The sequence below is a fragment of the Chiloscyllium punctatum genome, chromosome 44 (genome assembly GCF_047496795.1).
Source record: "Chiloscyllium punctatum isolate Juve2018m chromosome 44, sChiPun1.3, whole genome shotgun sequence".
In the NCBI taxonomy this organism is placed as follows: Eukaryota; Metazoa; Chordata; class Chondrichthyes; order Orectolobiformes; family Hemiscylliidae; genus Chiloscyllium; species Chiloscyllium punctatum.
Genome location: NC_092782.1, coordinates 12,929,095 through 12,944,389, shown reverse-complemented (window position 1 = coordinate 12,944,389; position 15,295 = coordinate 12,929,095). Strand labels below are relative to the sequence as shown.

At 43.4% G+C, this 15,295-nt stretch overlaps 1 protein-coding gene across 5 annotated transcripts in view; it reads left to right on the top strand.

Annotated features, from left to right (window-relative positions):
• Positions 1 to 15,295, top strand: part of LOC140466734 (ATP-binding cassette sub-family C member 9-like) — a 190,225-nt gene that overhangs the window by 129,190 nt on the left and 45,740 nt on the right. For all 5 annotated transcript variants that reach the window (XR_011955272.1, XM_072562268.1, XM_072562265.1 and 2 more), the window contains 4 exons: positions 1,812 to 1,911; positions 5,290 to 5,522; positions 9,769 to 9,926; positions 13,924 to 13,993. Coding sequence is in view for 4 of the 5 variants with exons in the window: in XM_072562268.1 (XP_072418369.1) it covers positions 1,812 to 1,911; positions 5,290 to 5,522; positions 9,769 to 9,926; positions 13,924 to 13,993 (561 nt within the window). In the remaining variant the exon portion in view is untranslated. The remainder of the gene's footprint in view (positions 1 to 1,811; positions 1,912 to 5,289; positions 5,523 to 9,768; positions 9,927 to 13,923; positions 13,994 to 15,295) is intronic.

Genomic DNA, 15,295 nt, shown 5'->3' with positions numbered 1-15,295 from the left:
CCCTATAACTCTTGCCCCTAAACCCTTCAATCAGTGACCCTCAGTCCTTGTCCTATCAGCTAATGTGAACTGTTTTTCCTTCTACCATAATGAATGCTTTGACCAAACCATTGCTCAATCTCCTACTCACCAAGGAGAGAAATCCCAGATGTTCCAAACTGAAACCCCTCCCATCCTGGCAAATCTCTTTCCACTCCCTCATGTTCTTTCCTAAAATTATAGTGACTAGAATTGGGCCGGATACTCCAGTTAGGACCGAGCCAAAGCTTTGGGAATGTTCAACAAAACTCCACTGCTCTTTACTCGAGGCCAGGATTTTGGTATTTGTTTGTCATCAATACTGAGCCAATAGGATGTTCCTGCAATGTGTTTGTTTCCATTTGTTTGTTTGAATGTTGCTATCATTTCCCTGTGAGTACCCAAAGGGATATCTTTGTGCTGTATGTGGTAGAATAGTGCTACACCATTAACACTAGTTTAGGAAGTCAGAATTGATAGCGTTTATAGAGTTGCTTGGATTTTCATATTTTGGATGGAGGGATGTCTTTGGGTCAGTGTTGAAGGAGAAGGGCATTTGACAAACAATGAAGTTGTGAAGTACACAAGGTGATATCAAATTGTGCAAATTGTCCGATTTGGCTGCAATGGATTCAATAAGGACATGAAGATGGAAGGGTGTAGACTTGAACAGCTCTCTTCTCCCTTTGTCCTCATTTGAGAAACAAAGTGGTGTAATTTGGCTCTGAAGCAGTGATCATAACATGGGGTCAGAGAGTTGGTGTCATGTTCTCTTGATGAATGGTAACAGGAAAGAGTGTAACTGTCTCAGAATGGAGGTTATGATGGGTGTTTGACACCCCTGCTGAAGTATAAAACTCCACCCAATTGGTTTTGGCAGGATAGGTGAGCTCTGGGTGATAATGTAAAATGAGAGTCACCAGGTCAGCTATCTGTTGTACAGATCTCTCAACTTCAAGTTTCCTCGAAGGAGTCAGATGTGAGCCGAGGGTCTAAAGGGATTCAAAGGGTATGGGGAAAATAGGAGACTGAGTTGGATGACCAACCATGATCATAATGAATGGTGGCGCAGGCTCAAAGGGCTGAATGATTTACTCCTGCTCCTATTTTCAATGTTTGAGTTTCCGTGACAACAAAAATCTGAAGAGGTTTACAGCAGGTGTCCACTTGGACAACACCACCCTACCCCACCCACCCCCCGCCTTTATCATGAACAGTCCAGGTTAGAATTTTCTTCAAGTAATTCTAATGCTTTGGAACAGAATGGAAAGTCGGTGGATCAATCATAGAATCCCTGCAGTGTAGTAGCAGGCCATTCGGTCCACCAAGTCCACACTGGACCTCCTCCCCCAGAAGAGCATCCCACCCAACCCCGGCAATTCTGCTTTTCTCACAACTAACCCACCCATCCCTGGACACTATGGGGCAATTTAGCATGGCCAATCCAAATAACCTGCACATCTTTGAACTGTGGGAGGAAACAAGAACGCCCAGAGGAAACCCACACAGACATGGGGAGAATGTGCAAACTCCACACAGACAGTCGCTCAAGTGTGGAACTGAACCTGGGTTCCTGGCACTATGAAGTAGCAGTGCTAACCACTGATCCGCTGTGTTGCTCAGTTGCAGAATAGTTAATCTGAGCGAGCAACAGAAAGGTGCCTGTAAAATATTTGTGTTCTTTAATTGTGGCAGTGTGATAAACATAGTGTGAAACCTATCTCCTTAAAACAATTACTTAAGTAATTCAGCTGTACTCAATCAAAATGTTTCTGACCTTTTTCTCTCCCCAGGAGACTGAAGGTGAAAGTCAAACAATTCTAGAAAGAAAAACCTTACGAAGGGCAATGTATTCACGGGAAGCCAAAGCTCAGTTGGATGATGAGGATGAAGGTGGGCATATCTCTCTCATTGCTCATTACATCATGGTGCCACTTGCTTTCACCTGTGTGGGTTGGAAACAGAGCAAGACATGGGCTCCAGTGCCATTCAATCAAGAACATCACGACCCCTAACTTTTCGATTTTCACTAAAGAGGTACAACCCGATCCAAGGGAAGCTGAGAACAGAAGGACAATCCTGATCTAGGATGCAATGGCTACTGGTCATACAAGATCTTCAGTGTGTGTACAACAGGGACAGAAATCATAGACCGTATGCACATCTGGTCTGAAACCTTTTCCCTTGACCTGAACTCAATGACTCCTCCCCCAACCTGAGCTCAGTGACTCCTCTTTGACCAGAGTTTAGTGACGCCTCGCCTGAACCTGAGCACAATGACCTCTCCCTTAATCTGACCTCAGTGACCCCTCCCCCGAATTGAGCACAGTGACTGCTCACCCTTAATCTGAGCTCAGTGACCCCACCCTCAATCCGAGCTCAGTTACTCCTCTTTGACCAGAGTTTAGGGACGCCTCCCCCCGAACCTGAGCCCAGTGACCCCTCCCCAAACTGAGCACAATGATTCCTCACCCTTAATCTGAGCTCAGTTACCCCTCACCCCTAACATGAGCTCAGTGAGCCCTCCCCCTTAATCTGAGCTCAATGACCTATTCCCCAACCCGAGCCCAGTGACCCCTCCCCTGACCTGAGCACATGACCCCTCCCCCAACCTGAGCATAGTGACCACCTCATCCAAACTGAGCACAGTGACTCCTCGCCCATAATCTGAGCCCAATGAACCCCCTCTCCCAAACTGAGCATTGTGACTCCCTCTCCCAAACTGAGGTCAGTGACTCCTCACCCTTAACCTGAGATCAGTGACTCTTCACCCTTAACCTGAGCTCAGTGACCCGTCCCCAACCTGAGCCTAGCAACCCCAGAACAGTGAGCTCCCTACAGCCTCAGGCCCCAGTTAATTAGGACCTGGTCTACCCTGCCAATCCTGGGCCCTAACTGGCAGACACATGTGACCCTTTTCCCATGGTCAGCTAACGTGGTCTCAAAATAGAATAAATCCCCTGTATGAATCCAATAGATTTGACACCTCTGAATGTAAATTTTGCCTAGGCTGTCAAATAGATCCAACATATTCTCTTGCCCACATGTTGGGTGGATGTCCTGATCACAGTATGAGCAGATCATTTACCAACTATCAGAATTCAAGTTGAACCCAGTTCCTCTGAAATTCTGTTCCATTATTGCTTGCAGCCACTTTCCAATTGATGCTCAGCCTTTGTCTCTCCCCACTGTCCTAGCACTTTTTGGAGAACACCTGTACCTGCAAGATCCTGTACTTCATCGCCACACACCCAGTCTGATCTCTCTGTTCTTGGTTTTCTATACTATTATAATCTTGATGAACAGCTTCCAACATTTATTTTTCATTTAACCTACTTTTCTCATCACCCTGTTCAGAAATATTATTACACACCTCTGGGAGCAGGTGGGACTTGAACCTGGTCCAAGGACAGAGACAGCATACCGCCCAACAAGAGGGCCCCCTATCAACAGGTTTCAATGCCTCACCTTTCAATTATGTATTTTGCAGCCTTCAGGACTCAACATTGAGTCCAGCAATTTCAGACAATGATCTCTGCCCCCTTTTTTTATTTATTTGGAGAGCAGTTATTGTTTATTTTCTGCTTTGTTTTTTTTTTGTAATTAGATTAGATTGCTTACAGTGTGAAAACAGGCCCCTTCGGTCCAACAAGTCCACACCGACCCTCCGAAGAGCAACCCACCCAGACCTATTCCCTTATATTTAAACCTTCACCTAACATTACAGGCAATTTAGTATGGTCAATTCACCTAACCTGTAGGTGTTTTTGAACGGTGGGAGGAAACCAGAGCACCCGGAGGGAACCACGCAGACACGGGGAGAATGTGCAATCTCCACACAGGCAGTTGCCTGAGGCGGGAATTGAACCAGGGTCGCTGGCACTGTGAGGCAGCAGTGCTAACCACTGTGCCACCCAACATCTCTAACATCTCCTCTGGATTCATCTTTTGTTTCTTGTCCCATCTCCATCTCCTTTTGCTTTCCACGATTGTCAACTTGTCTTTTAATCTCTCCATACTTCCATGCAGTCACAGATCTTGTGCATTCCATGCTGCCTCTTCCCAGCATATGCACTTCCCTAAAACTTGTAACATCTCTAATGCGTTCTAATTCTGACAAGAATTGTTTCCCTTTCCACAGATGTTGACTGACCTACTGAGTATTTTAAGTATTTTATGTTTTAATTTCAAAGTTCTGTATTACTTTGCCTTTGTTTAAGTGACCAGTTAGCTCCTAATTGCTAGGTTTCTAATAAAATAAGTAGCAACACGTAAAATTAATGTTTTTGAAGAGATTATGATCTTCAATTGTAAATATGTTGATCAGCGTGTGGGCGGCACGGTGGTTAGCACTGCTGCCTCACAGCGCCAGAGACCCGGGTACAATTCCTGCCTCAGGCGACTGACTGTGTGGAGTTTGCACGTTCTCCCCGTGTCTGCGTGGGTTTCCTCCGGGTGCTCCGGTTTCCTCCCACAGTCCAAAAATCTGCAGGTTAGGTGAATTGGCCATGCTAAATTGCCTGTAGTGTTAGTGAAGAGGTAAATGTAGGGGAATGGGTTTGGGTGGGTTGTGCTTTGGAGGGTCGGTGTGGACTTGTTGGGCCGAAGGGCCTGTTTCCACGCTGTAAGTAATCTAAAAAAAATCTTTATGAAATGCTCCTGCTCTTTCAACACCGTCAGAAAGCTTATTTGTAACATTGTCAAATAATCCTTTTTGTTTTGCAATGATTAGCATTTCCATCTGGCAGAAGGTGGTCTTTCATTGTTGTATAATTATAACTACACAGTGCCTACTTGATAATACAGAACATAAACAGTGCTAAAAAGAGAGTCATTGAGACTGCAACACAGGAAGCCAGCTTTGGAAAGGAACCAACAAATTGGGCAGTATGAGTAAAGCATTGTAATTGTCAGTATTAGGGCTATGAGAAAATGAGGACTGTAGATGCAGGAGGTCAGAGTCAAAAAATGTGGCGCTGGAAAAGCACAGTGGTCAGGCAGCATCTGAGGAGCAGGAGAGTCGACATTTCGAGCATAAGCTCTTCATCAGGAATTTATGGTGAACATGAAGTCACTGTTAACTGATTAAATTGACTCTGATTGTTCAGGCCATTGCTGTAGGAAAATCTTCACCTTCAAATCTCTTTTCGGCAATGTTTAACGTCAAAGTTATAAAGTGGGACATTGGTGCTTGTATTCATGAAGACAAAATTGATTATAATTTTAGATACAGCAATTGATTTTCTTCTTTGTTTGTGTCCCTGAGCTCAGAAGAGGATGAGGAAGAAGATGATGAGGATAACATGTCAACAGTTATGAGGCTTCGAACAAAAATGCCGTGGCGAGCTTTCTGGAGATATTTGACCTCAGGAGGATTCCTTCTGCTGTTTTTGCTGATTATCTCCAAGTTGCTAAAACATTCTGTCATGGTGGCTATTGACTATTGGCTCGCACACTGGACAAGCTTAAAACAAACAAGTGAAACAAGTGCGATGACTGACCTGGTAGGAATGTGAATAATTAGAACAGTCAAAGGGTTGGATCAATTGAAAGTACCTAAAATGAGTTTGAATTTTTTTATTAGATAAGGATATTAAGGGGCATGGAACAAAGGCAAGTAAGTGTATTTGAGATACAGATTGGCTATGGTGAACTGAATGGCAGTTTAGGCATAAGAACTCCTGATCTTGTGTCTCTGATAATGAAATTCTCTGGAATGACTCAGTGGGTGTCATAGAATCCCTATAGTGTGGAAACAGGCCCTTCAGCCCAACAAGTCTACACCAACCATCCCAAGAGTATCACATCCAAACCCATTCCCAAATACTCTACGTTTACCCCTGACGAATGCACCCTACCTAGACATCCCTGATCACTATGGGCAATTTAGCATGGCCAATTCACCTAACCGACACATCTTTAGTTTCCATTGCATGTGGAATTAGAAGGGTGTATGCCTTGAACTCAAGTCGGCATTTGCCCAAAATAGAAATTGTCATATCACCTACTTTTATTTTTAGACCAGGATAGCTTTTTCACTAAGCTCAGCATAATGCTGGTGAAATGGATTAGCTACCTGTCACAAAGAGCGTCCAAAATGAAAACCTAATTTTGAGTGATGGGAAACACCAATAAGGCACCCCACAACAATATCAAAATCTGCCACAGTAGTCATAGTCATAGTGACAGAGTTGTAAAGCATGGAAACAGACCATTTGGTCCAACCAGTCCATGCCGAACATAATCCCAAGCTAAATGAGTCCCACCTGCCTGCTCCTGGCCAATGTCCCTCCTAACCTTCCCCATTCATGTATTTATCCAAATGTCTTTTAAACATTGTAACTGTGCCCACATCTACCACTTCCTCAGTTCAAAGCATTTAGCTCAGGAATGAGTAGATGGACACTTCTGATGTACCACATGCTCCAGAACCCTTCAGGAAAGAATAAGGAGATGGGTGAGCTGTAGGCATTCAGGGAGTAATTTTTCAATTTACTGTTAATATTATACATGAATATTGTCCTTTTTCTCTCCTCCAAACTAGGACTGTAACAGTTTGGTAAGGTTAAAATATATTATTTGGTCAGAAAAACGTGAACTAAATGGTAGAATTTTAAGGAGAGTTTAAGGAAAGAGACTCTAGTGGTAAAGTAACAGTACTTGCCTGTGGGTCAGGAGCTCCAGGATCAAGTCCCACTTCAGGACCTGAGGGCTACAGAAGGTGCATTCATAACACAACCAAACAAGTTCAGTATCAAACTGCAAATCCTCCACCATCTCCTCATTCCATACACGCACTACCTTCTGGATGAAAAAGTTGCCCTAAAGTCCCTTTTAAATCTTTCCCCTCTCACTTTAAATCTACGCCGTCTTGTTTTGGACTCCCCTACCCTGGGGATAAGACCTTGTTTATTTATCCTATCCATGCCCCTCATGATTTTATAAACCTCTATAAGGTCACCCCTTCAGCCTCCCACATTCCAGGGAAAATAACCCCAGCCTGTTCAGTCTCGCCCTGTAGCTCAAATCCTCCAACCCTGGCAACATCCTTGTAAATCTTTTCTGAACCCTTTCAAGCTTCACAACATCTTTCCTATAGCAGGGAGACCAGAATTGAAGGCAGTGTTTCAAAAGTGGTCTAACATGAGAGCCATAGCATGACCTCCCAGCTCCCATACAGGTCGTTCTGCATACCGTGCATTTCATTAACGTGATTGACAAATTGGATACACTGTTTCTAAAAAGAGTGAACTGTTAAAACATGTGTGGGCTGTAATGTGATTGCATCGACAACACATCAAACACTGTTTCTCAAGTGTGATTTTCCTAAAATGTGGGTTTGCACAAGAACACAACCAGTTATAGAATTGCTGCCTGTACTCAATGTGCTGACCAATAAAGGCAAGCAACCAAATGCTGCCTTCACTACCTTGTCTACCTGCAGTTCCATTATTAAGGAACTATGTGTTCACCAGAGGGTGTATAATGCTTCAGTGATAATTCTTACTTGCTGTAACCAAGGTGGTAATGTATACTTTATCTTAAATTGAGACTCCTGTGACACAAGCAGGTATCTCAGATGTAAGGTAACTAGCGCCAAGTAACATGTACTAATCCCATTTACCTTTCATCAAGACCGAGCCTATCTTGTGCTGATGAGTTCATGTGGACATTGTTCTCCACCTAGGAGAAAGTGAGGACTGCAGTTCAGAGTCGAGAGTGTGGTGCTGGAAAAGCGCAGCAGGTCCGGCAGCATCCGAGGAGCAGGAGAGTTGACATTTCGGAAATAAGCTCTTTGGGCTTATGCCCAAAATGTCAATTCTCTGCTCCTCGGATGCTGCCTGACCTGCTGTGCTTTTCCAGCACCACACTCTCGACACTGTTCTCTACCTGGTATCTGCAGCTTCGACTGATTTAGCAGAAAGGATTGGTGGCACAGAATCTACCAAAGGCATCACAGATGGGTCTAACAGAAACCAAGGCAGCAGGAGGTCCCACTCGCATCTCAGACAATATCGCCTCCACACAACAGGGAGGATTGACTGAAAAGCCTTGATCTTCTGAGTTTTTCTGAATGAAGTTGAGAAGGATTTCCCTCCTATGCTAATACTTGGCTTTAATTATTCTCAGTAGTATCCTCTCTGTGCACATCCACATTTGCAACCAAAATATTGCATCACATTGAGGGTCGAATTTCATCTCGGAAAGGTTGTGGCCTATAGACAATATTGTCCAGGTTACTGTTTATATGTTGCTCTGACATTTAGTTTCACTGCTGAACTGAATATTGGACAGGCGCATAGCAGTTGGCCAATGCGATACTCTCTGGCCTCTCTGGGCCACCTTTGCAAGAAGAAGTTCCAGTCTCGCGCTTTAACCTCAGAAGATTGTGCAAACAGCACACATCACATTGGGGGAACTTCCTGACACTCCAGGGCTACATATTTGCTCGAGAAAGGTAAAATAAATGGACGGGAAGATTGTGAGCCTTATACCCATCAGTTCCCTCAAAGTGCATCCCATGTGTTTGGCATCACTTGGCAACAGCTACATCAAACCACCCTGGGAATTAGCATAGCAGTAATGTGGAAGATACGTAGGTTAACTGAGGCTAATGTTTTTCAGTGGCTGCCATCCCTTGGAACTTGTTCGGCAGTCTGATGACCTTCAGATCAGAGTTGAATTTCCCAGAGGTTTTTTTTCTTGATTTAGCCTCCGATTTCCTGTTTGGCTTTTTGCCTCTCCCGAGGGATTGTGGGAGTGGGAATAGTGGGGCCTGATGATGAATGTGGGGGCACATCAATGTTCAAGTGGGCAGGACCAATGGAGCATTAGGGCTTTTCCAGGCACTTTCAATAAGCCAGGAATAATTAGACTGTTTTTTGCTGTCCTTTTAACCTCAAAAAGGCAGCAATGTTCAGATGATTTGCAGATGTTTGTGTTACTATGTGTGGGTATACATGTGGAGGAAGTTCCGAAGCCAGGGGGCCATCAGAATAAGCTAGTCACGAATAAATGAAGTAGGGAGTTAAGAACACGCTATCAATTTTGTATGGTGAAAGATTGCCATCTATAACAAATTATAGTTTCTATTTTAACAGAGATATTAATCAATGGAATAGTTCAAGGAAAAGTTTGAAAAGAGAGAGCTTAGTGATGTTACATATATCTAACAGCCAATCCAATCTTTTAAAATCACCTTTGGTAGATTAAGGATTTTATTGTGATGTTATCATAGAATCATAGAATCCCTACAGTGTAGAAACAGACCATTTGGCCCAACAAGTCCACACTGACCCTCTGAAGAGTAACCCACCCAGATTCATTTCTCTACCCTATTATTCCATATTTACCCCTGACTCATGCACTTAACCTACACATCCCTGGGCAATTTAGCATGGCTAATTCCCCTAACCTCCGTATCTTTGAACTGTGGATAGGAAGCTGGAACACCCGGAGGAAACCCACGCAGACATGGGGAGAATGTACAAACTCCATACAGACAGTTGCCCAAGACTGAAATTGAACCCGGCTCCCTGTCGCTGTGAGGTGGCAGTGATAACCACTGAGCCTCCATGCCGTCCCATGATGTTATGATTTGTCACCTCAGAAGTTAATTCTTCCTTTGATTTATTCAGGTTGTCACATTCATTAGTCAGATTAAGTTATTGAATGGAACAAAAAAATTTTGCATTTTATCTCTTTACCGTCCATGTCAATTCACAAACGCTTTCTATCTGTGTTCCTTAGAATGACCAAAATTACTACAAAATGTGGTACAGCATCTTGTGCAGTGTTGGGATTGTACTGTGCCTCATCACGTCCCTAACTGTGGAGTGGATGGGCTTAACAGCTGCTAAAAATCTTCATCATAATCTTCTCAACAAGATCATCCTAGCACCTGTGAGGTAAGCTGATAATCAGTTTTAAACTGTATCAACAAAATTTCACTCGTGGAGCTTTGACAATAATTGGTGACATTATTATGACACCTTTAACAGATGAATCCATCACCAAGGCAAATCCAAGCCAGACTTTAAGAGATTGATGCTGACGTCCAAGAATCTGTCAACTTTACAGACTCTCAGCTTCATGCAATGTTTGAAAGTACAAATTACATCAAAACTAGATCTCTTCAGTGGAAAACTTTTTTCACTGTCCACTTTGCTACCAAACCTGGACTTTGTTGATTTATCCACCACCCACAGTCAACCCCTAAAACCTATCAGTCAGAGTCTCTGTTCATTTACTACTTAATTAACAGAAAAACTCAGTTAAAGGCCCTCTCAATTTCTGGCATAGGCTTTGACAGTTGTGTCAAGTTTGATATCCTTAAAGCACTGGAACACAGTGACAAGCATTGAACTCCCCATGTCATTGTTGAAAGTCTTGGGGCTGGAATTTACCAGAAATTAGTGAGTTTTCCAGGGGGTGGTGTCTCCCCAGAAGGCCAAACAGGTTTGCTCACACTATATTCCCAAATTCACCTCATTTTTATGCACCTCGTCCCTATGTGCCTCACTTGTTGTGTTATCCTACTCACCGTCAGTGTAAGTATTAGTTACTCCCACTGATACCCAGGATATCAATGCTACTATTAAAGTGCCTTGTGCAAAGTGGGAGAAAACCACAAACCCGGCACAAGGGTTACATGACTAACAATTCATTGCACGTACTGGTCATGCTAAATTGCCCAGAGTGTTCAGGAATGAATAGGTTAGGTGAATTAGCCATGGGAAATGCATGAATACAGGGATAGGGTAGGGGGATGCGTCTGGGTGGGATGCTTTTTGGAGGGTCAGTATGGACTTATTGGGCTGAATGGCCTGTTTTCATCCAGTGGGGATTCTGTGATCTGTCACTATTTAATAGCTAAACACACAGCTTGCCCATCCTCAGCCTCAGCCTGTTCATACCCCTGCCTAAATGAGGGCTTCTCTTTCCCCAATACCCAGTGTAGCCCAGTGTGACAGTCACATATATTTAATGCCTTCAAAAGCAGTGTGATCAGCCTGACCCACCCACTCCAGATGTGGTCACAGTAATTTTCCACTTGCAGTGCGCAATTATGAGCTCCATTCCGTCTAATTCTGTCTGCTTCTGCTCAGTCCTCCAAGGTCTGTATGCAGCGGCAACTTCTGAAAGTAGAAGTCAATGCTGGGGACTGTGTTGGAACACTGAGCGACATGCAAAGAGCCTCGGAGCAGCCGTGCATTTTGAAAGGACATCTTGTCTGTGAGTCTGTTGTATGTTGTGTTGGCAGACTGAATCTGAGGCTCAGTCTCGTATCCACGGGATCTCTCTGGTCCCCTAAGCCTCCGTGCTTCTTTATTCATGCCACTCCCTGCCAAGTGCATCAGTACAGAGCCTCCACAGCTTCCCACACACTAGTGTGACTTGTGTCTTCAGTTTTCAATCTCCGCCCCAGACTACTAGTTGAATTATGCCAACACTGTGCTGCCATTGAGTCCACAACACGGGTGACTGTGGATAACCCCCTACTCTCAGACAGTATCTCATATCCTCCAATCACTATTTCCTCATCATCATATGTCTTGATATTTGCCTCCCTTTACAATTAGTGTCACCCCTGTATCTCGGCATGCTGCCTCCAATCCCCATAGCTGACCTCTGCCAGTTCTCTACCACGTTGGTGGCTCCTAGTAATGCTTTTTTACTTTCATTGAGTTGACCATCAAGACTGACCATGGCACAACCCCTGACCAACTTTGACTTACAGCCCTGACTGGTGGCTGACCAGACCCATGACTGAGCCACGTGCAAGTCCCAGATTGAATTACTGCCACTCCCCATTTTGTTGCCTGCAGGACTGACGTTGGCCTGCTCCCTGGACTGTAGGGATACAGACCCCCTGACCACATCTGCGCCAGGTGGCTGACTGACCATCTCCAAACCCCTGGACTAAAATCAGAAAGGGCCTTTGACTGTGCCACAACTGAAGGTTGCCTCCCTTGATTTGACTGAGGGCTAGCCCTCTTAGTCTTGGAGTCATGGCCATTTGGTTGAAGTCTATAGTGCTGAGAGGTGGTGCAGATGTTATCACAGCAAGGTAGTGTATGGCAATATGTCACCCCATTAACTGGTGACTGCTGACAACCATGACAAGCCGACTGGCTTTGAATATGCACTAAACAACAAGACAGGACCAAAGGACTGTGAATGTTTAAGGTCTGGCAAAAGGGCCGTAAAGCCAAGGCAATGCTGGGAAGCTGTAAGCATCTCAATAAGTGAGTAAATGCTAAGGTAGCAATTGAGCAACTCTGAGATGCTGCCTGATCACTTCCGAGATGATGCCGCAGCAGCTACATTCCAGTGAAAGGTGCTATGTACACCAAAATATTATTTTTATTGTTCATCAGTTTGTTTTTATGGGGAGAATATTTGCCATCTGCTGTTAGAACACACAAGGCTGAACAACTGCCCCAATCAGATTATTGTTATTGTGCAATTTTCTTACATCTGCTTTTTGTGTTTACTCCAATGCCATGTTGTCTATATTGTGATTTTATTGAACTACTTGCAAGTTAGACACTGCCAGTCAATGTTCTCATGGTACAGTTCACATGACCACACCAAGGTAGGAGGCTCACTAATACAGCATCGCATTTTATCCCACCCATTCCCCTTTCAAACATTCACAGTTCATTATTCCCATCAGTCTCAACACAAGCATTACACATCCAGTCTTTAAATCCGATCAATCTCTTAATAGTACAGGTGGACTTTGTCATCGGCTGTTCATTTGGGTGATGTTTCTCCCCAAGGAGTGTCATTGCTATGTCATTTGTTGAAGTCACATGACCTGCTGTTGTTTCATGATGGTTGATCTTTAGTAGTCTGTGCAGATGGTGAGCTCAAATTCTCCTGACTGGCTGCCTGTGGTTAAGAAACGGCTTTTCCGGGTATTTGCATGTGCCTGCTTTTGCAGGGGTATATCTGTCCATTCACTTCTACTGTGTACGATAGAAATAATAACTGCTCTATGTAGGTCATTAGTTGCTTTTGTTGATTCTTGTTGAAAGCTTGTGCCCTCTGTAGCTCTCCAACGCTTAATCGATACAAGTTGGATAGTGTAAAATTAGTGAAAGTGGATGAGCAACAAAGTTTTCATCTCACCTTTTGTCTTCAATGCAAACAAAAGTGATACGAGAGTTAAAGCATAGCTATCAACTGTCTTACATTATCGTACAAAGTCAAGATAACCTCCTTGTGGTGGAAACTAGCAGTAGATCACTTGCCTGGGGAGAACCCACCCAACTCTCCATCTACCTCTGCACCACCAGTTGCCCACCCACGGTAACAATAGTTCCCTGGTTTTAAGCTTTTTTGAATGTTCTTTCATGCAGCATGAGTGTCACTGGCTAGACAGTATTTTTCTCTAATTCTCTGAGAAGATGATGTTGGTGAACAGATGTCTTGAACTATTGTAGTCCAAAGGGAGTAGGTACACCCAGAGTACTGCAGAGTTGACCCACTGACACCAAAGGAATAGTGATCCTGTTTTAAATCAGGTTGCTGTGAAACTTGAAGGGGAACTTACAGATGGTAGTGCTCCTATGTATCTGCTGCCCTTGTCCTTCAAGATGGTAGAGGTTGTGGGTCTGGCACTAAAATATTATTTTCTGTGGCTTAGTATGTCATTCCATTCTAATGACATGAGTGTGACTGACCACGGTAAGAATGGTTTCATTACACTTATTTGGATGCTTCTGGAACTGACATCATAGACCTAACCTTTGGAGTAGTTTGAGTGTTAATCCACTGGATTTTTCATTTTGTAACTGTTGTTGCTGTGATTCAGGCTTCAATGTATTTTGAACTGTAAGCTAGTCAATTCATTGATGCTACTGAGCTTCACATTGTATACTGTTCTTTATTTTTCAGGTTCTTTGACTCAACACCTTTAGGTCAAATTCTCAACCGTTTCTCTGCTGACACAAATATAATAGATCAGGTATGAATGTTAAATATCCCCTCTGCTGGTGAGTATTGTGATGATTTATATCAAACGGCTTGCAGGTAGATGGTTATAGATGAATTTATAAGGTGGTCTAATTAAGTATTTTATCGTGTTAAGGATTTGATAAGGTAGATAGAGAGAAACTAATTCCTCTGATGGGAGAGAACAAGGGGCAAAGCAAAGATATTGTAAATAGTTGTGAAACAGATCAGACATGATTTTACTGAATGATGGCAATGGTTGGAGGAACTGAGTGGTTAAATCCAGTTCGTTTCAAACTATAATGGTATTTGGGAAGCCCCTATGGCTTTAGTAAAATGGAACATACAGTTGAACAATAGGCAGTTCAACAAATTCCTTTTAGGAATCAGGCAAGTTGAAATCAGCTAAAATCTTCAATAATTATATGAGCATCAGTTACATCAAAATTATTTTGTATCTTGAATGTCGCCTGTCTATTGATAGTACTCAAATCATCTAAACATACAGGGTAAATTAATATAATTAGGCCAAAATACTCAAGAGCTCAGAGTAAGTGAAAATATGGAGCTTGGACCTCCCCATCTATTTTTGTGCCATTCACAAACTTGCTGATAGTACGTTCACTTCCATATCCAAATCATGAATGAGTATTTTATACAATTGTAACCCCAACACTGATCCTGATGTCACTCCACTTATTACAGGTTGCCATTATGAAAATGCCCCCTTTTATCTCAACCATGTCTCCTATTAGTTCTTGATCCGTTCCAATATGCTACAAACAACACCGAAGATTCTTCTCTCATTAAGTAGCCTCATGCAGTGTTATTGAATGCTTTTTTGGAAATCCAAATATATTGCATCTTCTGGTTCCCATTTGTCTGCCCTGCTCATCAAGGAAGTGTAATGCGTTTGTCAGGCGAAGTTCCCCTTTCATAAAGCCAGGCTGACTCTGTTTCATTGTATTATGTACTTTTAAATGCTCTGCTGTTCCATCTTTCATAACATTTTCCTAATGAGAAATGTTAAGTCTATAGCTACCTCGAGAAAAATGCTGATTTTGGGAGAGTCAAGAGTTTTGTGGCATCCTCTTGTTTAGCCGGAATGTTGGCCATGGGAAGGATGATCACATAGTGGGGCAACAGGCCGACTCAACAATAGATTGTCTGTACATTCTTCCAATGCACCTGACGGCAGGCAGTAAGAGTGGAGAGTTTCCTGATCAGCCATGCTGCAGAAGGTAGGGGCAAACCCACTGCAATGCTTCCCCCCACCTCCGCAAACAGACCAATCCAATTTAAATCCAAGCCCAAT